Raw genomic sequence first — 25,052 nt, 5'->3', positions numbered from 1 at the left:
GTGGCCCGGCTCACCAGGCCTCGCCCAGCTGCCACCACAGGACACCAGACCCCCAGTGGGGAGAGCACCTTTATTGTCACAGCGTTCCAGACTGCCCGCTGCCTCTGACTGCCACACCTGGGCCCCCAGGCCAGTTCTGCCTCACAAGGGGCCATCGGGACCTTGAGGGCAAGAAGAGGTTACCGGGGCCTGTGGGACCAGGCTACAACCTCCCGGGAGCACCAAGGACGCTGGGGACAGATGGCTCCTGCCCTGAGGGGACACAGGCCCTGGGGTGTCACCACGATCTTTGGGTCTCGGCCCGGCAAGAGAGGAGAAGCAGGGCTGGTCCAGGTCACAGGGGACCCAGGGCCCGAGAGGCCTTAAGGGCTGCGGTCTGAGCTGCTCTGGGGTCCCGGGCCCCGGCCACCTACTGAGTTCCCTTCCCCGGGCCCACAGCCCTCAGCAGGCAGTGTCTCTCCTGATGGGGCCTGGGACTCAGCTGTCCTTCCTCTAGATTGTCAAAGGGTCGTTAGACTTGCTGTGCGATCTGGAAATGGCCAACCCTACAGGTTCCCAGAGAGGGCAGGCCTGCAAGTGACGGCCTCCTCAGGTGCACGTTCCCGGGAAATACTGCCTCCTCTCGGCTCGGGGGCTGGACTGGGTGGGCTCAGAGAGACTGGGAGGCAGCGGTGGGCGACTGCCAGTTTGGTTTGAAGGCCCCTGCACCCCCAGTGCCCCTCTCTCACTGTCCCCAAGTCCATGTGAGCGTCATGGGCTTATTCAGGGTCTCCCTGGCCTCTGAGAGCAGCCGCCGCCAGACCCTGGAGCAGACCCCAAGCCCAGGGACGGGGAGGCTGAGGAAGGAGGCCCGGGACCCTGCCTGCCTTCCCTGCGGGCCGGGCCAGCCTCCCCACAGCCCCACGCCTGCCCTGAGTTTCTCTGTGAAGACAGGAAGCTGGCGGGGTCCCGAGTTAAGGAACCGAGAGGCCTGGGTTCAAATCCTGCCCTGGCTGTCCCTGGTCCCCTGGCCTTGGCACGTTATTTACACTGGCCGAGCCTCCGTCCTCCCGTGGCAAGTGGGGTAGCAAGCCTGCCTCCTAAGGGTTAAATGAGACAATGTAGGGAAAGCCCCTCGGACAGGCCCAGACTCAGTGAATGATGAGTATTATGATTATTCTCGTGCCCCGCCCAGCCCACCCAGAGCCCGTCTCCTGCAGAAAGTGAGGGCGGGGGAGGGCAGGGACCAGGAAAGGGCCCCGCCAAGGGTGCCGGGGCCCTCTGGACCCTGCCTCTGCAGTTGCCATCTGTCCCCAAGGCCCCCAGGCCCCGGGAGCCAGCGTCCCTCAGGATCCTCGGTGCCTGGAGCCCAGTCCCACCACGTGGTGTCTTCAGAAGCCGGTGGCCACGCAGGGCTCGGAGCTGGGTCTCTGGGGGGGCTTGTCCCGGAGAGCTGGCCTCTTACTTCCCGCCGCTGGCCTGGCCAGCGCTCCTCTGCCCAGGGTCGGGGCCGAGCAGGGCGGCGAGGGGACCGTCGGCGGGCGGGGAGCCCCCACGCTTCATCTTGAGGCTGGCTCTCAGGGCAGCATCTTGGCCGGAGCCCCCCTCGGGGGAGGCCAGGGGATCTGGAAGGACGGCAGGTGCACGGGCTCACACAGGGTCTTGGGAGCACTCGAAGGCACTTTGCTGCTGGCACCAGGGAAGCCACGTGCCCGGCGAGGACAGGGCAACGCAGCAGCAGCAGGGTGTCCCCTCACGTGCGCCCCCCTCCCCAGTCGCCCGCTCACTCGGTAACAAGTGCTGAGCAGGGCTGGGCTCCAGGCCCCTCCCTGTCACCACCCTCCTGTCGCAAGGGCCTCCCAGCGTGCCAGGCAGAGACGTGGAAACCCCACGCCGTGAGGGAGTAGCAGGCCCTATGGAGCACCGTGAGGCAAGAGGAGGGTGCCTTCACAGAGGAAGGGACCCTAGAGCAGGTCCCCCATGGGAGCTGGCAGTCAGCCGGCAGAGGGACCGGCCTGAGCAAAAACAGAGGTTGGGGGCGGGGGTTCTGGGGACGACTAGGTGGTGGCTCCGTGCCACTGGGCACCAGGCCGTGCTGGGGAGGGGCTTGGGCTTGACGTGCCTGGACACCGATCATGGGCCACAGGGAGCCATGGAGGGTCCTTGAGCAAGGGGAGGCGCAGGGTCTGACTGGGGTTGGGGGAAGACCATCTGGCAGCCAGGCGGAGGTGTCATCGGAGACCAGAGACGGTCGCAGCTGCCACAAGGGCGGCAGGGAGCGGGGAGGCGGGAGCGGAGGGGACTCCCAACTCTGGGGCCAGCTGTGGGGCCGGCCGGCCCCAGGCCCTGGTCACAACTCACCGTGGATCCCGATCATGTGCTCCAGGATGAGGACCCTTTCTGCCAGGATCTTCAGGGCCTCCCGCAGCTGCTGCACCCCCTCACTCTGGCAGGGAGGAAGCACGGGGTCAGGGCTGGCCACAGGGACGCGGCCGGGGCCATGCGGCTTCCGCGTACATGTCCTCCCCGTCCTCCCTGCTCCCGCCTCCTTGACAGCCATCACAGGGTGGATGTTTTGCGGACAAGGAATCCGAGGCACAAAGAGAGTAACAGGCGTCCTGTGGCCACACAGCCTGGGGCTTAACACCGGACCTGGCCCCTCGAGCCTCGGTTCTTCCGGCTCCCGTGGCCGCCCGGCCGCTTCCCCGGCGTGCCCTTCCTCCCAGAAAATACCCTGCCGGGGACAGAGCACCCAGCACAGGTGGGGGTGTTTTGCCGGTCCCCTTGCTGGCACCGCCCACCCGAGAGCTCTCCAGGGGTGACACCCCCGGCAAGAAAAGGCGAAGGCTTCTGGAGCATTGGCAGGAGTGCGTGAGGCCCGGCCTACACGTGGGCAGAGGGCCCTGTGCGCCGAGACGCACGAATGAACTGATTTATGGAGAAGACAGGTGTCAAAGCCGCTTTGAAACGGAAAGTGATGGTGAGGGGGTGGGGCCCCGCCCTGAAGTCGGCCCCCAGAACGGGTGCCTTTTGGTGGCCTAACGTGACAGCTGTCATGACATGCACAGCAGCCTCGCTTAGAACAAAACAAAAAGGACCAAAAAGTATCCTACAAGAGAGAGGCCTTCCCTCCAGGGGACCAAAGGCCAGGGGAAGCCACAGAGTGGGCAGTGTCTGGGACCGGGGCCCCCGGTGAGGAGCAGAGGGTCCAGGGCTCCTGCTAAGCCCCGTGTCCCTGGGCCACGGGATGCAGGCCTATGAAATGCAAAGGGGTGGAGGCCTAAGTATCGTCTCCGTCCCCCACACAAGTGACCCGTGAATCGGTGCCCGTGCCTTGGTGCCCACCTCTTCCTCCTGCCTCCTCCTGTGCCCTCCGAAGCTGCTCTGCCTGCAGCCTCTACCCGCTTCTCCAGTCCTGCAAGGGCCTCCCAAAGGTCCCCAGCCTCCCCCCACCTCCCTGCTGAGCTCTGACACTCGCGGGGCGTTTGGACTCTCCCCGTGCGAGGTCTCCCCTGCTGGCCCCACTGCCCTCACCCCCTTTATCCGTCACGCCGGTCTCCGGCATCCCTCCTGCTCCCAGAAGGTAGTGGGTCCCCCCGGCCATGCCTGGGCTCCATCTCTGTCCCCTCCCGCCATCTCACCCTGGGCCCTGCCGGGTGCCATCATCAGTCCCCCAGCGCCGTGACCCTGTGGGCACCTCTGTGCACCAGGCGCGGCATGTGGGGACTTCGTCCCCAGACAGGGACTCCACAGCCTGCAGCCTCCTTTAACGGGGGGCTCTCTTCTGCAGGGTCCTCCCCCCCGCCCCCGTCCTCCGGCTGCAGGCCAGTCACTCCATCCGTGCGACCCCCACTGCAGAATCGCCACACTATGCTGCAATCATCACTTCCCTCATCTGTCTCCTCCGCAGGCCGGGACCCCGTTCACCCTGTGGCCCAGCACCCTGTGAGCTCACGGGTGTCAGTGCAGATCTGCTGGGCACCGGCCGTCCCGCTGCGACACGGCCGAGGGGGCAGGCGGGGAACGCGGCCGACAGGACTGTTACCTCTGCAGCCGCCTTCTCCTCTTCTTGTCCCTTCCCGCCGGGCTCGCCCTAGGAGAAAGTCAAGTTGTCCAAAGCCGGTGAGGGGCGCCGGGGAGCCTCCCTCCCCTCTCAGCTCTTCCGGGGATCGAGTCCCCGCCTCTCTCTGCTTCCGCCTCTGAATCCAGGCCAGTGACACCGGCCGCACATGAACACCCACGTGGTATCCTACATGACCTGGAGCACGTTACTTTGCTTCTCTGTGCCTCAGCATTCTCATCTCTGAAATGGGGTAATAATACTGCCTACCTCCCAGGAGTATTAGGAGAATTCAATAAACCAAAGCGGTAATGAGCTCTGACTGGCGCCTGGCACCAGAAGCCCCATGACGGGGCTCAGCAGCGTCTACCAGACAGAAGCCAGGAGGAGGCATGGCTTCGAGGCTAACGCTCCTGGGTTTCAATCTTGGCTCCATCATTGCCTCGCTGTGTGACTTTGGGCAAATTACTTAACCTCTCTGAGTCTTAGCTGCCTGTTCTCAAAAATGGGGCAAATAAAGTCCTGCCTCGCTGGGCTGCAATGCAGCTTAAACTCACTATTTCTGAAGAGCGCCTCCCCTGTGGCCAGCACATCGTAGGTGCTCAGCACAGATCCGTCCCTCCTCCCTGGCCACACGCCCCTAACTTTAGATTTGGGGGCGAAGGAGGTGCCCGCCTCCTTGGCCCTGCAGGCAGGAGTTGAGACTCAGAAATTCTTGTTTCCAAGAAGGAAAATCAGAGGCCAGCTGTCTGAGCCTCTACTCTTGGCAGGTTCAGAGGAGGGAGGGGACTCTGCAGGTCACACAGCATTGTCAACTCAGGGCTCTGGGAGCCTCGGGAGAGATCTGAGGACCTTCATCCCAGTGAGGGGCTCCCCACCTCCTAAGGGCACCCCTTCCCAACTCGGGCAGTGGGGACCACACGTAGGCTGCCCCTTCTCTGGACGGGGTATGATCGGGCCATGTCTGGGGTCGCTGCGGGGCTGAGCTCAGGCGAGGCTCCTGGGACAGACCTCTGCCCACCCGGCACCCCGGGGGCCACCCTGGGGCCCACCGCCCTGGGCACGACCCATGGGCTCAGCTCCTCACTTACAGCCGGTCCCATCATGCCCCGCTCTCCGGCCAGGCCCTGCAGAAAGTCAGACAAAGCAGATTAGGCCTTGCTTGCCACCCCCCACCCCCCGTCCTCTCCTGATCCTCCCTGCACCAGGCTCAGGATCTGGAAGGACGGATGGAGGATGGCACGGAGGGGACAGGAAGGCCCCACCTGGGTCACCCTCCCCGGGTTCCTCCATGAGGCTTGGTCTTCTCTGCTGAAAAGTGGGCCATGCGTGTGCGGTTATCCACACGGAGCCAAGCCCCTTGGCACGGATGGCCAAGCCCCAGTCCCCCGCATGCAGAGAGAGGGGTCCCCAGAGGTGAATGCCAGCAACACCAATCACGAGGGTCCTGCCGGGGGACTCCTGTCCGTGCCGATGTCCGGCCCGAAGGCTCCCCGGAGCCCAGACCCACGGGGTACCCATCCACCTCCCCCAGACAGAACCCTGGCTCCTCCCATACCCACCCCACCCTGCGGACACCTCCTTGCAAGGTGGCTCCCCGGTCCTCCCAGCTGCTCCCCGACACGCCTGGGAGGTAACCTTCCTTTCCCTCTCCTGCCAAATCTGTTCCACCAGCCAGACCTGTCACATCACTTTCTGAACACGTCCATTCCGTTTGCCGCTTCAGGGGCCACCACTTAACACACGTCACCTTCTCGTCTCCCCCGAGGGCTTCCGGGGTCTCCTCCTGGGTCTCCCTGCTCCACTGTGTCCCCGTCCTCCATTCCCCCACCACAGTCACAGCTGCAGGGGCCTCTTAAAGGTGTGAATCAGGTCACAGGCTCTCCCTCCCTGAGACTCAGAGCCCCTTCCCCTGTGACCCAAACCCACATCCCCTGACCCACCTCACCTCACACCTCACTCTCCTCAGTCAGCCCTGGGCTCTTCCCTGCCCCTGGGCCTTTGCACTTGCTCTTCTGGCTAATGGGAGCACCCTTTTCTTGGCATCTTTGCACGGCTGCTAGTTCTGATTCCTTAGGTCTCAGCTGAAGTGTCACCTCTGCAGGTCTGTCATGCCTCGCTTGCCTGGGCCCTTTCACTCTGTCACATCGCCTCATTTCCTCCTTTCCTGACACTTATGTCCTTACTTGTCCTTGTCTGCCTCCCCTGTTGTACCATCAGCTACCGCAGGGCTCCCGATGTCCCTGCTCTCGTCCCCAGCACAGTATCTGACGCAGCAGAGACCCCAAGAGATATTTGGTTAACGAAGAACATTTATTAAGGGCCTCCTGAGAGCCTGGGGCTTTTCCTCCATTGTCCCCTTTATGTCTCACAACAAGCCCACCCAAGAGGGATTCCTCATTTCACAGGGTGGGGGAGGTGGGGGCCAGTGGCTTGCTCAGGGTCACCCGGCTGGAAACTGGGAGAGCGGGGCTTCAAACCCAGGTCTCTCTGTCCTGCTCAGAGGAGAAAAGTAGGGGCCACCTCGTCCTCTGCCGTGGTCCCTTCCCACTCCTCTCTGACCCATGTCTAGGGGACATCCCCTCACTCCAGCCTCAGAGGCCTCGGCTCTTTGGCAAGGGATGGAGACAGACAGTGGCCGGGTCACCAGGCTGGTCCCGCCGTCCATGGGGAAGATCCTGTCTGGTCCTTCCATGGTGAGCAGAGGGGGCTGGTGTCCATATCTGGGCTAACCTTGGAACCTAGCTCCACCCCTGCAGTGTGGGGGCCTGGGTGGGCCCTGGCAGAAGGTCATGGAAGGGGCTCTTCAGGGCCTGTCCAATGGGCCCCTGGGGAACCAGGGACAGGCTGGGCACTGCCTGGTGCCCTTGGGCATCCCAGTCCTGGCCACGGGACCCCCAGCCTTACGGAAGGACCACAGCAAAGAGGGAAGGGGTCAAGACACTGCACCCTCCACGTCGATGCCAGGTCACACACCCTCTTGGGCGGGGCGGGGGGGTGGTCGGTAGGAGGAACAGCTTTGACTAGGCCCCTCTAAATCTCCTTGGAATCTTGGGAGCCCGGGTCCCCACAAGGACAAGGTCTGCACAGTCCCCCAAGTGGTACTACCGTAAGGGCCTGAAGACCCTGAAAAGAGACCGCCTCGCAGGATTAAGGCTATCCCAAAGCACCCAGCACATTCTCGGTGAGGGCTGGAGGCAGCCGGGGAAAGCCTGAGAGGGGCCCCACCCTGCCGTTCCCCTGCTGTGTGACTCTGGGCAAGCCACTGAACCTCTCTGAGCCTCCACTTCTCCACCCACTCTGGGACGGAACGATGGCGAATCTGAACGCAGGTGGCACAGGTAGCTGGGAAGGGGCCCCTGACTTCCCCTGTCGCCGCAGGCTGGGGCAGCACGAGGCGTGTGACCGCACAGAATTCTACCCCTGCCGCCTCCCACACTTCCCTGGGCATCTCGGTCCCTCACCACACTCCTGCCCCCGTCACTGTCGGGCTCTGTGGCCCACCCCCACCCCTCCTCTCTGAGGGTGCCCCTGTCCCCCTCTCCCTGCAGACATTGTGCCCACCTGCCCCTCCCCGATGCTGTGTCTCCCGGTGTAAAAACACACAGTGGGGACAACAGGGAGCAGATTAGCAGTCACGGGACACTGGTTCTTTGGCGTCTAGAATGTAAGCTCTACGGGGCTGCCCTGTGGCCCCTGAGCGGCTGTATCCTCAGCTTGGGGGGCTGGCGCCCCGAGTGTTTCGGGAATGTTCTTCTAGCATCTAAAGGGGTGGACTCCCAAGGTCCCAGCACTCACAGGGCCAAGGCCCAGACTCCCGCCCCTGGCAGTAGAGGGGGCCACCTCCAGCCACCTGCTAAGCACAGCCTGAGCTCCTGGAGCCGGAGCCGGCAGGGCCCTAGGTCTGGACAGGCTCTGGGCAGGGAGAGGGGCGGGGCGCTGGAAGCTCCACCCCTTTCTGCCTCCGGGCTGCCCCTCCCTGGTGTGATTTCTTCCCAGGCCCTGGGCCTCTGAGGTGCAAAACACACCCCATCCCAGCATTCTGTTTCTCCTTGCTCCCTCTAACAACCCACAAGGGAAGCCCTGTACCCCTGTCTTAGCAGCCAAGGCAGCCGGAGCTCAGAGAGGCCGCCTCTCCACCCGAGGTCACACAGCTGGAGAGGCGGAGCAAGCTGGGGTTTGGGGCCACCTCGCCAGGCTTCGGGGCGCCCTCTCACACACAGGGGGCTCTCGGGGAGGAGGGCGACAGGCTGGGGTGGACGTTCTGTGATCCCATATGTCCTCTGGAGGCACCTGGTCTCTCTGGGTCTCAGTCAGAGAGACGGGAAGGACGCCAACATCTCCCCGGCATGGGGTAGCAGACAGCAAAGGACAGCAGCGGCTGAGATGACCAGGGTCACACCAACCTTCCCCTGGGTCCTGCCTGGACCCTGCTGCGGAGGGGCCTGGCTCCTCTTTCCTGGGGAGCACCCCCCACCCTGCCCCAGCCCCTGCCAGAAATGAGGGAAGTCCTTACCTGGGATCCAGGTACACCCGGCGGTCCTGGGGGACCGTGTGGGCCAGGAGGACCTGTGGGCAGAGTCACACACGGTCACCTGGGGCCAGTCCCCTGCCCACCCTTAGCGCGGAAAGCCCACCTCCACCGCCCTCTCCTGCAGCCCCTACGTTGCAACCGGCTCTTCCCTCAGGGCCTCATCCACGGGTCGCCCCCCGGCCCTTCCCCAGCCAGCCAGTCTCCTGGCGAATGTCTCCCAGGTCTGCCCCTCCTCCGGGCCTCGGACCCTACCCCTCCGAGGCCATCCTTCTTGCCTGAGTTACTGCAACAGCATCCCGACCATCCACTCTCCGTGTGGCCACCCAGAGCCAACTTCCAGGTAGGTCCCTCTCGGGGCTCCTGAGGTCCTCAGCCCGGCCCCCTCCCCCCTTCCCGCCCAAATCCTCTCCTGAAAAGCTCCTCTGCTTCTGCGCCTTTGCAGATGCTGTTCCTTCCTCCTGGAACTTCTCCATCCCCACCACAGCCTGGCAAATTCTTTCCTCTTGTCTCAGGATGAGCATCACCTCCTCCAGGAAGCCTTCCGGCACTACCCACGCCCACCCCTCCTCCAGACCAGTCCCCGACAGGGAACCAGCCGCCACCCACGGCCACGGTCGATATGCATGTCTGTGCCACACGCAGGGAGTGCTCGGTCAGTACATGAAAGTGTGAATGACTGGTGGGGAATGAGGCACCCACACAGCTGGACAAGCAGGGCTGGCCCCTGCCCCACACGCCCCTTCCCTCCCCACCAGTGAGGGTCCCTGGAAGGAGAGGATCCAGCCCTTAGAGCCCCAGGGCTGTCCCCTCCCCGCCACCCCCCCCCCCCCCCCCCGGCCCTTGGTCTCTGCCACCAGGCCCAGGGCTTCCTGCCTCTCCGGGCACCTGACCTGCCAGCTCCTGGACCACCCCTGAGCTCACTCCCTGCCTCCCCCTGGGCCTGGGCCTCCATGAACCCCGGTGCAACCACCACTCAGGCCCACATGGGGGCAGCCCTGAGCTGCTTCACGTGGGCACCTGGCAGAAACATTTGGGGTTTTCACCCCAAGGGGTGAGCAAGGGGACTCACCTCAGGCCACACGGTGAGTTGTGGACACACCCGTATCCCCAGCACCCTGCCAAGGCCACGGGCCCCCGACCGGCCCTACGAGAGCCCCTGGCCCAGGACAGGCCCAGGGGCAGCGGGGGGCAATCCCGGCCAGGCTGTCACCCTCTGCGCTTACCTGGAGGGCCAGGGGGGCCCCGGGGCCCTGGGACGCCGGCCAGCACGGTGTCCACAGCAGCAGAGGCCAGCTGTGAGTGTCCATCTGTGGGCAGAGCAGAGGGGCCTGTGACACGGTGGGGCAGGGCCGGCAGGGCTGGGGTGCCGGACCTGAGCTCCCCCCGCCCGCCAGGAGGACAGGCGCCCCCACCCCACCGGGCCTCACAGCAGCCCTGGTGAGCAGACGCTCAGACTCCCACGGAGGCCAGGTCAAAGGGCAGGGAAAGCCCGGCGGGGCTTCATATAACACATAAACTCCTTCCCGAGCATTCCAGGCCCTTCAGAGTCTGGCCCTGCCCTACTCACCTCCCCAGGCTCCAGGCCAGCCCTCTCCTCCCCACTCCATTCCACAGGCCCGTTCTGATGCACCTGACTGGCTCACTCCTGCGGGGCCTCCTCCAAGAAGCCCTCCGGGCCCAGCCCTCTGAGCTGCAAGAGCCGGGCTGCCTCTACAAGGCCCATCACTCAGCCTGGGGCAGCGGTGAGGTCTGTTCACGGCCCAGTTCTGACAAACAGGTCAAGCCCCATGTGCCTTTGCCCTGCCCCACCTCTGCCCTTCCCTCCACACCCGGAAGCCTGGACCACCCTCCCACTGGTTCAAGGCGATGGGCGGGGCCCGCTGGGACTTCCCCAGTCTTCCCCAAATTCATACTCAGGGGCCCCAGGGCCACAGGTAAAGAAGGTCCCATCTGAGAAGGGCTCTGATCACTGGAGGTGTCAGGAAGGCAGTGCCCAAGGCGTCAGGCCCAGACCAGGGCTGGCGGGAGCCTTGGGATGGCTCCATGTGGCTCAGGGGTGGGCGCTGAGCCTTGAGCCCCCCAGAGCACCGCACGGGTGGCACCGGCCCCCTCCCTGAGTCTTCAGTGAGTTCCCACTTGCTCCAGAAGGTTCTGTTCTCGCCTGGCTGGGCCCCTGCACCCACTGAGTGCAGCCCAGGACCCCCATTCTGCAAGGCTGAGTCGCTTCCTCCCACCAGAGCAACTCCAACGGGGACTAATACCCACCCCCTACTCTACAGGTGGGGAAAGTGAGGCTCCGACAGGGACAGTGGGATTCAGGCCTAGGTTTTAACGCTCAGGTTAGGGGCACCTGGGTGGTTCATTCGGTTAAGCGTCCAACTTCAGCTCAGGTCTTGATCTCGAGGTTCATAGGTTCGAGCCCCACATCAGACTCTGTGCTGACAGCTCATAGCTGAGAGCCTGCTTCAGATTCTGTCTCCCTCTCTCTCTCCCCTTTCACCGCTCGTTCTCTCTCTCTCTCTCTCTCTCTCTCTCTCTCTCTCTCTCTCCCCCCCCCCTCAAAAATGAATAAACATTTTAAAAAATCTAAAAAAATAATAATAAAGCTCAGGTTAAGGGCTGCGCTGCCTGACGGGGGACAGGAGCACCAGCCAGAGGGGGCTTGGGTTTCTCTGACCAAGACAAGAGGTCCCCATCCCCCATCGCGCCCAGGATGTCACTTAACACTGTCACTAGCTTCTTAAAACCCTCCCCAGGTTTCCCAGGGCATTTAACCGAAAGATACCCCTGTGATGCCCTCACCCCACTCTCCGGGCCTCCCTGACCCCACCCTTCCCATAGGTAAGCGGAGGTTTCCAGGTTCAGAAACAGCAGACTGTGCCCCCCGGGGGCAGGAGACTGTTTTGTTCACTGCTGCATCCCCAGTGAGTGCGCAGGACACATAGTAGGTGCTCAACCAATACTTGTCACATGGCCTGCATACGGTGAGACGATTTTCCAGGAGACGCAGCAGCGGTGACCTCGGGGGCGCTGCTCTCACCAAATGGGGAAACTGAGGCCAGGGCAGACAACAGAGACTCGGGGAGCGTCAGGACCCCAGGGGCAGCAGCTGAGCACCAGAGCAGGGACAGGCCAGGCTGGGGCCAAGAGCTGGGTTGGGGGACCCGCATCGGCCCCCCCAGAGGCCCTTCCGCCCCACCCGGCAGAGCCTGGCTCCAGAGCCGGGGCCCTGCTCACTGAGGGTCTGCGTCCCCGGGGCCCGCCCCTCAGTGGCACTCACCGTCCTTGTCTGTCGGCGACTGCAGGGAGTAGAGGACACCCTGGGGGCCGTTCGGAGGGAAGCCTGGACTGCCTGCTGGGCCGGGGGGGCCAGGGGGGCCCGGGCGCCCCATCTCTCCAGGAAGCCCGCGGGGTCCTGGCGGCCCCAAGAGGCCTGCAGCGGGAGAAGAGGAGTCACGTGAGGGCTGGGCCTGGCAGCTGACACTGCAGACGGGACCCAGGCCGGTGGTGGCCTCCAGACCAGCGTCCCCGGAGGGCTGTCCTGGGATGTGAGTGAACCGGCTTTCCCTTCAGGCCTAGTGCACAGGGAACACCAGGGCAGGGAGGGAGGCGAGGGAGGCAGGGTCGCCCCCTCCTGGGACCTCAGCTCTGGGGTCGGGGCACTGAGGGTGGCAGCCAGCCTGGGCTAGCACAGGACCTGTGCCTTCCCTGCAGGACCCAGGAGGAGCTGGGAGGCTCTCTGGAGGTGTTGTTTAAATGACTGAGCACAGTCCCCAGGCCCCAGCTGTCCCACCCACACACCTGCACCCCCAGCGCCTGGAGCCTTCCGTCCTTCCTGCAGCCCAGGGTCAGACCAAACCTAAAGTCTTTGGGATAGGGTGGCAGTGGGGGTGCTGGTGGGAGGAAGTGAGCCTGGAGCCCCCCCAAGACGGCACTCATTAACCCCAGCAAGATCGGGGGTCGTGGGAGGCCTCACCTGCTCAGATAGGGGAGAAACCCCAGACCCTTTCCAGCAGACAAAGTCAGATCTGGGGTGCGGGGTGTTCTTACCGGGAGGCCCTGCTGGGCCCTTCTCTCCTGCCTGGCCCCGGTCACCTTTGGAGCCTGGGGGACCTGCAGGCCCTGGCGGTCCCGTCTGCCCCGGGGGCCCTGAGGAGAGAATGAGGTAAGCCCTGAGGACACTGTGGGCCGAGCCGCCATGAGGCGGCGGGGGGGGGGGGGGGGGGGGGGGGGGGGCAGGGGACTTCAGGCCTGACCACCTGGGCCATCTGGTCAGCCCTGCCCCCTTCTCCATCATTACAGTTTACAGACCATTTTTGTACCTATTCATTCCTGTGATCTCAAGAGCTACTTTTGTTCCCACTTGACAGGTGGGGAAACTGAGGCTCAGGAAGGTGTGGTCCCTTGCTCAAGGGCCCAGAGCCAGGCTGCCCCTCTCTCAAGGGTCCTGCTGTCTCCCTGCTCAGGGTCGGGAACTGGGCTCCTGGCAAAGAGCTCCCCAACGAGGCCTCCACGGGGGCCCCAGGAAGCCCTAAAGCACACAAGCGCCCCCCTCACCTGCTCTCAAGAATTCCTGGGCTCCCCCAGGTGTCACCATTTGTAGGGGTTGTGCCCCACCTGGCGGCCATTTCTCAGAACTGCACTTTGCCTGGTGAAGAGAAAGTGTGGCCCAGGAGACCCAGAGCACCTGCCAAGCTCCCCCCAGGGGGTGTGGGGCCTGGGTGCCCTGAGGGCTGGGAAATCCCCCTCCTCCCCAGTTCCAGAAGAAGGACTGCAAGAAGGTGGGCATGGGCGGCTGCCTGGGTGTGAAACCTAAGGGATGACAGCTAGAGAGGTGAGCCAGGGGACCCGTCAGCCCTCCTCCCACAGCCTCCCTGGCACCGGCCACCGGCCACTCCCACTGCTGGGGGCTGTGCCCTTCCTGCTCTGCTCCCTGTCCCAACTAGACAGGCACACGCAGAAAACAGGGCAGAGGAGGTGGGGAGGGGGACAGGGTGTGAGCTCAGAGCTGAGTGTGGACAGCGGTGCTAAGAAGCTGGGGCCTCAGCTGGGAGAGAGGGGATGGAGGGACAGTGTCACCTGCAAAGGGCTATAGCCGGGCCAACAATGATCGAGACAAAATGGCCCCGGATCACGGGGGTGACCCCAAGGGTCGTTTCCCTGAGCCTCGGTTTTCTCCTCTGTAACCTCAAGCATCACCAACTTACCGGCATGATGAGAAGTGATATCTGTGCAGCCTAGGGTGATATAACAATATTTAATAACTGGCACGGCACGGATAGTGACCAGTCAGAAGGGACACCGGCCTTAAACCCCCGAGTTCAGCCACATCGGCAGATGCCAGCCACCCACGTGCGCGGGGTAAAGCCCCAGCACGGTGCATGGCACGGGACAGGCATTCAGCAGTGCTCACCGCCCTATTCTACAACCCCCGGGGCCGAGCCCAGTGGATACAAGCTGCAGAGAGAAAAAACAGTTACTCCTGACTTTAAAACACGGCAGGAGGGGCGCCTGGGTGGCTCAGTCGGTTCAGTGTCAGACCTCGGCTCAGGCCATGATCTCGGTCTGTGGGTTCGAGCCCCGTGTCGGGCTCTGTGCTGACAGCCCGGAGCCTGCTTGGGCTTCTGCGTCTCCCTCGCTCTCTGCCCCTCCCCCACTTGTGCTGTCTCTCAAACATAAATGTTAAAAATAATTTTTAAACACAGGAGGGAAGGAGCAAACAACACGGTGGCAGATGTCCCCCGACACCCCGGCCAGAGAGTTCCGGGAGCCCCTCCCTGCCCCAGAAGGTGGGGGGAGGCGGTAAACTCCAGAAGGCCGGGGCTGGGCTGCGGGGCTGAGCACAGGTGCAAAGAGGCAGCGGGCAGGTCATGAGGACATGTACCAAACTGAACGACGGCGACAAGGAAGGATGGGGACTTCAGCAGTTCGCATGGGGTCTGCGGAGGCAGCCGTGACCTGGCTGCAGCCAACTGTTTCCAGGAGGGACTGAAACCCCTACGGCCAGATCTTCCATTTTTCTTTTTCTTTTTTTTTTTTTTTTTTCAACGTTTATTTATTTTTGGGACAGAGAGAGACAGAGCATGAACGGGCGAGGGGCAGAGAGAGAGGGAGATGCAGAATCGGAAACAGGCTCCAGGTTCCGAGCCATCGGCCCAGAGCCCGACTCGGGGCTCGAACTCACGGACTGCGAGAGCGTGACCTGGCTGAAGTCGGACGCCCAACCGACTGCACCACCCAGGCGCCCCAAGATCTTCCATTTTTCTAAGAGAAGCCGGAAATCCTGTTTTTCGTGTGAACCCCTCCCCCCCAACCCCCACCGGCTTTTGAAAAGTTCGCTCGCTGTGTCGAAAGAGCAAGGGAGCGTGCTGGATCCAAAGGGCCTACTGTGTGACCTCGTGGTAGAGGCCCCGGGAGGCCGTGCTCAGGCCGCTTTGGCCGCAGGCCTCACTCACCGGCGGGGCCCGTGGGCCTTCTTCTTCGGGGCCCTGGGTGGGCGAGGGGGATGGCGTCAGGGAGGAAGTCCTCGTTCCAGGGTGGTGGGGTGCTCTGGGGGGCCGGCAGGTCATTGCCCGGGCCTGCGGGCTGCTCTGCCGCCTGCAGCAGGAGAACCTGGGGACAAGGGCAGAGGTCAGGACCCCCGCCAGGCCCGAGACACGCGTGTACGAGATATGTGTCCCCGGAGACTTCATGCCCCTCGTGGGACTGCTGCTCCCCTTCTGGAATATTCTCCCACCTCTGCCCTCCTCCTCTTCCCATTTCCAGAGCCTGGACCCGGGACTCAAGCAGGTTGCCACTGGGACCCCTTCAGACTCCCTGCGCCTTGCTTCTGGAGCGGCCGTCACCGTAGTGAGAGACCAGGGGTCACCCCACCCCCACCCCTTCCCTGGCTCCTCCCAGGGCACTGGTCCCTCACACGGCCTGGCTTAGGGCACAGACAACGGATGGAGGTCTGTTGTGGAGGGAGGGAGGGAAGGAAGGAGGGAGGAAACTAGAGAAGAAAAAAAGAAAAAGAGAATGAGAAAGAAAAGGATACAGGGGCGCCTGGGCGGCTCAGCTGGTTAAGCATCCGACTTCGGCTCAGGTCATGATCTCATGGTCCGTGAGTTCAAGCCCCGCGTTGGGCTCTGTGCTGACAGCTCAGAGCCTGGAGCCCACTTCGGATTCTGTGTCTCCCTCTCTCTCTGCCCCTCCCCTGCTCATGCTCTGTCTCTCTCTCTCTCTCTCTCTCTCTCTCTCAAAAATAAATAAACATAACAAGAAAAAAAAAAAGAATATAAATGGTCCTGGCTTGGGGCACGATTTTTAGTAGGGGCTCTAGAACAAAAGGCAGCGTGGAAAGCTGCCCAGTTCTCTCCCCTTGAGGGAGGTGGGGGTCAAACACTGTGAAGACCAGGGCCTGGGCAGCGACACTGTCTCCCTAATTCAAGTGAACTGGGAGCCAGGCCTCAGAGGCCCCAGCGAGTCCCTGCTGTCTCCAAAAGGCTCAGCAGGGGGCGCTGCGCATCAGGGATCTGAGCTAGCAGCAGGGCGGGTGCTGAGACCCAGAGTAGGCCCACCCCCAGAGAAGGGGTCCCAGGCCTGTCCCACAGAGTCGGCTTCCTGCTCCACCCACCGCGGGCCCCCGAGTCTCTGCTCCCGGATCTGCCTGCAGGAGAGGAAGCCTGGTGTCTCTTGTTGCCTCCAGCCTTGGGAGCCAAACCCCGCATCCTGACAGATTCCCCGACTGCTGCTCCCCACATCGGGCAGGGCCAGGGCCGGGGCACCTGGCCTCCCCAACCCGCCACCCCGCCCCACCCCGCCCCACCCCACCCCACCTCCCACCCCATGCCCCTTGGCCTGCCCAGCCCTGGCTCCAGCCCTGGGTCTATGGTCCCAGGCTCTCCACCTGCCCCCATCCCCTCCTGGGGCCTCCCTACATGGTAGGAGACGAGGACTTTGGGCAAAGCGAACTCTGGGGAGCCCCCCTCAAACGAAACCGCCAGTGGCCCCACGCTTCCCACGCAGGGAGGCGCCCTTCTCGGCCTGCCCTGCTCCTCCTGGGCCTCACCGGCTTTGCTCCAGCTGCCCGGCACCACCCCAGGGTCCCTCCTGCCCCGAGCCCCCCCACCTCCATGCCCTCAGAGGGCCACCAGTGGCGGGCCACCCCCGCCAGCCCTTCCCTTCACCCCTGCACGATAGCTTTGTATCAACAGCCACAGCCTGGCTCCTGGTCCCCAGAGCCCTGCACGGGTTAAGTGCCTCCCGATGGGGGTGGGGCTCAGGCCCTGCTGCCTTACGAGCTGGTTTGAATCCAGCTCTCCCACTAGGCGGCCGCTGTGTGAGCTTGTGCAGGTGTTGCGACCTCGGCGGCCCTCAGTTTTCCCGTCAGCAAAGCGGACACTGACCGTGTCAAGCACACTGGCCCCAGCTCCTCCTGCTGCTGCTGGTGGGTCCCGGGGACAAAGAGCGGCCTTCACAGCACCCAGGCCTGGGCTGGGCTGAGGTTCTGGTGTGTGTGTGCGGTGGGGGGCGGGGGGGTGACAAAGGGGCCCCTGAGCACTCCCTCCCACCAGTCCCACAGTGTCCCTGGGCCTGGGTGACAGTTTCTGAGGATCTAGGGAACAGAGTGGCACCCCGCACCAGGTCTCAGGGTCTCCATCTGTGTTGGGCCAGTGGGCAACCCCCAGGGCTACGTCTCTGGGCCCCTCCCCCTCCGGCCCTTCCAAGGCCCCAGGAGGCAGGAAGGGTCACCACGTCCCATCACAGGAGAGGTGGAAATAAAGGCTCAGAGACTGCAAGTGACTCGCCCAAGGTCACCCGGCAAGTAGGCTGGGCCCAGGGTCCCACGCAGTGCCCTGTCCACCTGTCCACAGCTTGGCCACGGCCTGGGCCTTGGCGGAACCTCATGGAAGCACCCACGAGGGGAGCAGCTGGCTACTATCACACAGCGGCCAGGGGGTGGGGTGAAAGTCCATTCCCCCCCCCCCCGCCCTGGGAGAGAAGTGGGATGGTTTCTGCCCAGCCACTGAGTGTCGCTGGAAGCTAACCAGCCACGGCCGAGGCTGGGGGCTCTGGGGCAGCGGAGGAGTTGGGGGTCAGTGACACGTGATGGGGAGCCCAGGGGCAGGAGCACGGGTGAAGGCAGGAGTGGGTCCCCTGATTCCGGCCTGGCTCCCGGGACCGTGGGATCGCCACCAGACAGGGACCCGGGAGAAGGTGGGTTTGGGGGGTGCAGGTGACCACACAGGGGGCCGGGCTGAACTGCAGTGTCTCTGGGGGACCCCAAGATGGACATACTTCCAAGGAGTCCTCAGGAGCAACAGGGGGCTGGGGGCAGCCAGGGTTCCTGGGAGGGCACCCTCCCTGGGCTCCTGGGGTCAGGCCTACGTGTTCCCTTTCGCCAGCAGGGCTCTGGACCCACCCCCAGGGGACCTGCCACCTGCAGCCTCGCCCCCTCCCAAAAGGCCCCCCTCACTTCTTCGTTGGGCACCTCCCAAGCCTGGCCGTGGCCGGCCTCCTGGAGAAACCGATCCCACCCGGGCGGACGACCTCACCAGGGCAGGCAGCAGTGGGCATGGAGACCTGACCCGAGAAAACCAGAGTGCAGCCAGACTTGGAGGGCAGTGGCTCCGATGACATCATTGTGGCCTGGTTGATCGCCGGGAGGCTGCCCTCCTGCACCGGGGACCGGCTAACTCCGAGGCTTCTGACCCTCACACGGGGGAATCCTCTCGGGCTCCCTCCCACACCATGCGGCCCGTGGAGTCTAAACTGAGGGGGAGGAGAAGAAGGAAGTCAGGAGACTTCTTCCTCCTGGCCTTCCACCCCACCAGGAAAAGAGGGTGGCAGGAGTCCCAGATCAGCTCCTAGGTCTGGACCTTCTGGGACCTCAGGCACCTGCAGGGAGTGAAGAGGGAGCAGACCTGATGGCTGCCGGACATGAGAGCCCCCTATTGTGTACCTGTGGGTGTGCCCCAGAGGAGGAATCATGATCGGCCAGGTACTTATTTCCCCAACTCTCTTGCAACTAGGAGGCAGGCATACAGCCTGGTGCTGGCCGACGAGACAGAAGAGCCCGTTAGGGTGCTTTGCCTTATCCTCTACATCCTGCCTCTGAACATGGTATGAAGATGCGATGCCTTGAGCTGCAGCAGCCACTTTGTAACCATGAGGCACTAACCATGAGGACAAAAGCCAATCCGCTAAGGAGGTGGAGGGGAAGGCTGTGAAGAGCTTGAGTTCTTAAGCCACCAAACCAATCCCAAGACCACCTACTGCTGGACTTCTTGTTGCACAAACAATAAATGTCTTTAAAGAATAACGTGCCACTGGCTGGGTTTCTGTTACTTATAGCTGAGCACATCCCTCTGACACACCAAAGCAGGCTACCTGTCTGAAGGGGCAGCAGCCACAGTTTCCAGGCCTCTGGGTTGCTGCTCTCTTATGCCAGCCGTCTGGCTTCTGGCTCCCCATCTGGGCCTCGCCTGCCTGGCTCTCACCGGCCCGACCACAGCCACCAATCCTGCCCCATGTCGTCTCTGAGCCCAGCAGGCTCACCTGGCCTCAGCAGGGCTGTCCCGGCAGTGCAGCCAGCTTCCATCCCCCTCCCTCTCCAGGCCGCCACCTCTCAGGGCCCTCAGACCTGAGCCCACTCAGGGGCTCTGTTTCCCCAGGGGACACTCAGGCATGTAGCAGGCAGGTGACCAGCTAGAAGGTGACCCAGGTAACGCACAGACACTGAGACCCGAATCGCCCATCCCTGAGCTGGGAATCCAGAAGGCAGCCGCCTCTTCGCACTCCCCAGATGCCCACCACGTCCCCCTCTCGTCTCCAAAACTCACCCCTGTACACCCTCCCCCAGAACAACCCGGTGTGGGTGGGGAGTGGGCGGGCCAGCAACTCCGATTTCCATTTCACAGGACAGTGGACAGAGGCCCGGAGCTGAGCAGGGACCCGGTGAGGCAGAGCCATTCCTGGGCAGGCGCCCGACCCCCCCAACACCAGGGTCTGCAGAGGGGTCACGACCCTCACCTCGGAGCCCCCTCACGGCCTGCTGCTGTGGCCGAGCGATGTGTCAGGGCGGGAGGACAGGGAGCAATTGCTCTCGGCGGGAGGGCCAGGGCCAGCTGGGCAGAGGACGGCTAGCCCTGTGCCATTCTGCCCCCAGGGCTGTGACTTGTAACACCCCGAGGTGCCGGGCTGGGGTCAGGGCGGGCTGTCGGCCAATACTCTGCCAAACCACTCAGAGGCTTCAGGAGCTGGAAAATGTCCGTCAGGCCCGCTGGCTTGGGGACCCCTCCTCTTTTTAAAATCTCGGGGGCCAGACGTTCCCCCCGGGGTTTTCCCCAGCACCCCCACCCTCCCGGGGCTTCCCCAGCCCCGGCCTGGCCCACGTGACAACATCTGTTCCCTGATGGCCTCCACCCCACCCCCATGGAGCCCCTGACCCCAAGGAGGGTACAAGGTCCCCTAGTCCCCCCATGTCCAGGGGGCTGCCGGGAGCCCGGGGAGAGTCACCCAGCTGCCGGTGACAGTCCCACTCATGTCTGACTCCGGGTGACGGTCACCCGCAGCCCCGTCTCGCCGGGCAGGGGCCCCCACGGCCAGGCTTTCAGGGCAAGAGGCAGGGCCAGAGGGTGATGCGAGGGCTGTGTGTGTGTCTGTGTGTGTTCCCGTGTGTTTGTGCATCTGCTGGGAAGACCTGCCAGGCAGGCTCTTCCAGGAGGGGCCCGACCTTTGGGCCCGCTCTGTGGCCCTGCCACACTCGGCCCGCCCCAGTGCTCTGTCCCCACCCTGGCCGCCCTCACACCCGCCTCCTACACCGGGACCCTCCTTCCTGGGCCGGGCCGCCCCGGCAGCCCCAGGCCCCAGGAGGCTCCTCAGATATGTGAAGGTACAGCAGCCTCGTCCCCCAGCAGCCACCCTGGGACAAACAGGAGAATGGGGCTCGTCCCCAGTCGGGACTCGGCCCGCGGTCCCCAGCTATGGCTTCTTCCTGCAGGCGCAGGAGACCCGAGACTCGCCGCTGGGGCTTTCTCGGGCCACAGGAACAATGCCAGCAGGCCGGTGAGGCAGGGGACATGAGGTGACGGTGGAGATAGCCCAGCAGAAGCGTCTCCCACGGAGGGATGGTAGACACCGCCAGCTGCCTCGTCCCCTGGCAGACTCTGTCCCAGGCACTGTCTCTCAGAGGGGCCAGATGGACAGGGTCCCCCGGTGTCCACCCGGGGAACCCGCCTGTTGCCACGCCTGTGCCTCACACGTCCTCCCTTCCGCAGAGCTGCCTGGGGCTACTCCCAAATAAATTACCTTTTCCTCTTCTTTTCTTTCTTTTTTTCTTTTTAAAAGTGTATTTATGGGGCGCCTGGGTGGCGCAGTCGGTGAAGCGTCCGACTTCAGCCAGGTCACGATCTCGCGGTCCGTGAGTTCGAGCCCCGCGTCGGGCTCTGGGCTGATGGCTCAGAGCCTGGAGCCTGTTTCCGATTCTGTGTCTCCCTCTCTCTCTGCCCCTCCCCCGTTCATGCTCTGTCTCTCTCTGTCCCAAAAATAAATAAACGTTGAAAAAAAAAAGTGTATTTATTTACTTTGAGAGAGAGACAGACAGACAGAGAGCACAAGCAGGGGAGAGGCAGAGAGAAAGAGGCAGAGAGAGAATCTCAAGCAGGCTCCACACTGAGCGCAGAGCCCGACGTGGGGCTCGATCCCACGAACCGGGAGACCGTGACCTGAGCCGAAATCGAGTCAGACACTTAACTGAATGAGCCACCCAGGCGCCCCTAAATTAACTCATTCTTTATTCAGTCCTTCTGCCTCTGGGGTGACCCGCTCCACCCCGACGTAGGTGGGGCGAGAGCTGGCTGGTGCCAGGCAGCTCCTCCCCCATCGGCTTGTCTGTGCCCAGACGTGTGCCAGACGGGGAGAGGAAGAGCCAGAACTGGGGGCAGCAGCCTCTGGGGAGACGGGGCTCCCTCCTTTTTCCACTGAGGGATCGGCTTCTGGATATCCAGCCCCGTCAGCCACTGAAGCCCACACCCAGACCAGCCTGCTGTCCGGGACCAGATCTCTTGCTTTCCCTTCTCCCCTCCCCCACACCAGGAGGCAGCCCAGAGTAGACCACCCAGAACCGCTGAGGCCCCAGCAGCACCTGACCCCTGGGACCAGGCTGCTCAGGGTCGGGCTTTCCCCAGTCACACCCTGCAGGAACCTGATCCACAACCCTCGCACACACACCCGCCAGCTCCCCAGGCTGTCTGACCTTGGCCTCCAGCGTGGTTAGCCTCTCACTCATGTCGCTGAGCCGGGTACAGTTCATGCATTCTGAAAGAGAAGGGTGAGAATGGAGTGTAGACCCTGGGCTGAGAGCAGCCAGCCACCAGGATAGCCTCTGGGCAGGTGGGGAGCTCGCCGATCGGTTTGCCTGGCAAACTCTTACCCGTCCTTCAGGACCTTATCCTCAGCGCCCCCTCCTCCATGCAGCCTGTCTGATCTGGCTGTAAGAATAGAATGTGCAAAAGGGCATCATGGGGGACAGTGATGCCAATCTGGGGTGGGGGCGGTGGTGGTCAGGGAGGACCTCCTGGAAGCAGCAGCATCTAAGGCGAGGCCTAAGGGTTGCACAATGACTGGCCAGGTGAGGAAACAGGGCTGAGGTCTGCAGACAGGCAAGAAAAGAGAAGGGTCTGGCAGCAACCTGGCCGACCCTCTCCCCCCCTCCACCTCCCCCCCCCCCCCCCCAGTCTGGAGCGGTAGGCTGGGCCCGAGCGGAGGAGGCCTGGCAGAAGGAGCTCTGGGCAGCGTCCTGAGGCCGGGGGCAGCTGTGGGAGGGGGTCAAAATCAAGGTCAGATTTGCATTTTTGAAAAACTCATTCTGGCAACAGAGTGTACAATGGGTGGGTGTGGGAGGGGCTGGAAGCCGGAAGGCCAATTAGGAGACCACTAACGGCTAACCCCCCAGGCACACATCTCCCTGGGCTATAATTACCTATTTATGTCTGTCTGCCCCAGGAACCGAGCTCTTTAAAGAGGAAATAGATGGTTCAAAGCTGTTCTCAAGAGCTTTTATGGCCCCAGAAATCAAGGGATGCCTAAATCTCTCACTCGGTTCAAAGCCTGACCTTCCTGGAACCTCATTCAGGATGAACAGACACGCCGACGCACAAGAGGTTTGAGGGTAACTCATTAGGCCCCACTTGGTGTGCTGGGGCTGTCGGAGGCCCCGTGGCCACGGTGAGGCCTGAAGCTCACTGGCAGCATCTGTACCTGCTCCCCACTGGTCTCCCCTGTCCTTGGAGAGGCCCCCAACGTCATCTCTGGAAGCAGATCACCTCACTAATGTTACTCGTTCAGTGGTGATTGCTCGGCGAGGCATGTGGGGGACGGCCAGGGGTCTCAGGACCATGGTACGGGCTGTGTCCTCCCCAGGGGTGCCCGGCCTCAGGGCAAGGGGGGTTGACACTGGCGGTGTGCTCACCAGCCCTGGCTCGGTTTACAAGATGAATTATGTGGGCTCGGAGAGGCCCTGCTCACCCTCCTTCCCCTCCCCGGCTCCCCTGGGCTGGGCTCAGTCAGTGGTTTATAAGCATTTTTTAGGAACAGAACTCTTTTTTTCCCCCTCTATAAAACCGTGTCGGTAACCCTGATACCTAAAACAGATTAGAGACTGAGGTATAAACAGTGAAACTTTCAAACAACTAGAAGAATGTACAGTGACGTGGCTGGGAGGGGGTAGGACTTCACGAAGGACCGGTGAGGGACGGAGAGGTTTTCTGCTGAAACATGGGAGTTTTCTGCTGGACCCCCCCCCCCATGCTTCCCCCTAGTTTCTCCCAGGAAAGGGTGGTGAAGAAACAAAAGGGTACACGGGGGCCTGGGTGGCTCAGTCGGTTAAGCGACCGACTCTTGATTTCGGCTCAGGTCATGATCTCACGGTGCCTGAGATCGAGCCCCGAGTCAGGCTCTGTGCTCACAGCATGGAGCCTGCTTGGGATTCTCTCTCTCCCTCTCTCCCTGCCCCTCCCCTGCTCATACTCTCTCTCTCTCTCTCTCTGTCTCTCTCTCAAAATAAATAAGTAAATTTTAAAAAGAAAGAAAGCAAGGAAAATGTATAAACCACAAAGCTAAGAGAAGGGCAGGGGAGAATGCTCGGCAGATGATGCCGGTAAATGAAATGCAGCCAGGAGCCCAGGCCCACGTGGGAAGAGGGCGTCAGAGCCTCCAGGAGGCTGGAAGGCTGTCCTGGCTGGGGTCGGCGCCAGGCAGGGGAGGTGAGAGGTCCTCTCTGGGGACAGGGACGGGTCTCAGAGGAAAAGCCACAGACGCCCCAGGTGAAATGGCACGGTCTCCAGAAGCCCCCAGTCCACAGGGCCAAACTGCACACACAGAGAGTGTGTGAAAGCCCTGGGGGCTTTCAACGCCTCCCTCCTGAAAATAGGCAGGGTTCCTGGGCCTTAAAAGAAGGCTTTAATGGAAAGACAGAGACCAAAACAAAGAGGGTCCCATCCTTCCACCTGCTAAGCTAATTCCACCTATCTACCCACCCCCCCCCACCTGCCTTACCCCCCCACCCGCCCCTGCACCTCCCTAACCATCGCCTCCTCCCCCTGGGGCCCCTGTTAATACTGATGAGGTGGGTGGCGGGGGTGGGGTGGGGGGGTGGGGTGGGGGGGTGTACGAAGGAGGAGGCCTGCCCTCGGGGCAAAGGCCCGAGAACCCTCCCCAGCAGTCGTGTCTTCCCGGGCAGCAGGCACTGACTCTGGAGAGTGTGAAGAAGTGACTTTTCTGCCTGAGCCCCGGACCTCCTCCATGGCCAGGAGGGCCCCACCCTACCCCGGGGACCGGTGGGAAAGGCAGGAGGCCTGACGGAAGCCGGGAAGCGCCAGCCTGGCCCAGTGAACATTCCTGAGGCCTTTAGGGGTTTAGGGGCCGTGAACACAGCATTTCCAGGGTCTGAGGCAACACAGGGGATTCTCTGCAGGGGGTAAGAGCTGTGGAGGGAGGGGCGAGCCTCAGGCTCTCACAGGAACCTATTTCTGGAAAGTGTGCTGGGCCCGGGCCCAGTTTGCTCTGGCACTGGGCACCCCGCTTGGCAGGTGAGGTGCGGCTTGGCCGTCAGCGGGCACAGGGGGTCTGGTTCCCCAGCCACAGAGAGGCCCAGGAGACCCAGCCAGCGGGGCAGGGGTGAGGCTGCCAGCTCGGCCTGCCGGTGCCACCTGCCTGGGCAGGCGCTGAGGCCTGGTGGGTTTTATGGTTTCCCTGGCATTCTGTCATCGACAAGCAATTACATTATGTTTGTTTCAACTTTTCTAACTATTCACGGGAGCAGTGGGAACGCGGAGATGGCACTGAGGGTGCTGAGCGCCTTGGTGAGGGGACCAGGCCCTGTCCACTGGCCCTGGGCCTCGGTTGCCCCACACTCAGATGAAAACTTTGACTTCCTGAGATTCCGAGAGTTCCCACGTTCCTAGCACACACAGGCCCACGAGTGCCCGGGGCCACCGC

At 62.9% G+C, this 25,052-nt stretch overlaps 1 protein-coding gene across 2 annotated transcripts in view; it reads right to left on the bottom strand.

Moving 5' to 3' along the window:
* Window positions 1-107: 107 nt before the first annotated feature.
* COL26A1 (collagen type XXVI alpha 1 chain) overlaps window positions 108-25,052 on the bottom strand; it is a 167,532-nt gene continuing 142,587 nt past the window's right edge. For both annotated transcript variants that reach the window (XM_047838768.1, XM_047838769.1), the window contains exons 4-13: window positions 21,811-21,872; window positions 15,029-15,185; window positions 12,624-12,722; window positions 11,854-12,006; window positions 9,797-9,880; window positions 8,556-8,608; window positions 5,131-5,166; window positions 4,025-4,072; window positions 2,341-2,425; window positions 108-1,604 (exon numbers count right to left, since the gene is read on the bottom strand). In XM_047838768.1, coding sequence (XP_047694724.1) covers window positions 1,441-1,604; window positions 2,341-2,425; window positions 4,025-4,072; window positions 5,131-5,166; window positions 8,556-8,608; window positions 9,797-9,880; window positions 11,854-12,006; window positions 12,624-12,722; window positions 15,029-15,185; window positions 21,811-21,872 — 941 coding nt within the window. In that variant the 3' untranslated portion in view covers window positions 108-1,440. The remainder of the gene's footprint in view (window positions 1,605-2,340; window positions 2,426-4,024; window positions 4,073-5,130; window positions 5,167-8,555; window positions 8,609-9,796; window positions 9,881-11,853; window positions 12,007-12,623; window positions 12,723-15,028; window positions 15,186-21,810; window positions 21,873-25,052) is intronic.

Source organism: Prionailurus viverrinus, chromosome E3 (genome assembly GCF_022837055.1).
Source record: "Prionailurus viverrinus isolate Anna chromosome E3, UM_Priviv_1.0, whole genome shotgun sequence".
NCBI lineage: Eukaryota > Metazoa > Chordata > Mammalia > Carnivora > Felidae > Prionailurus > Prionailurus viverrinus.
This window is presented reverse-complemented; position numbering and strand designations above follow the sequence as displayed.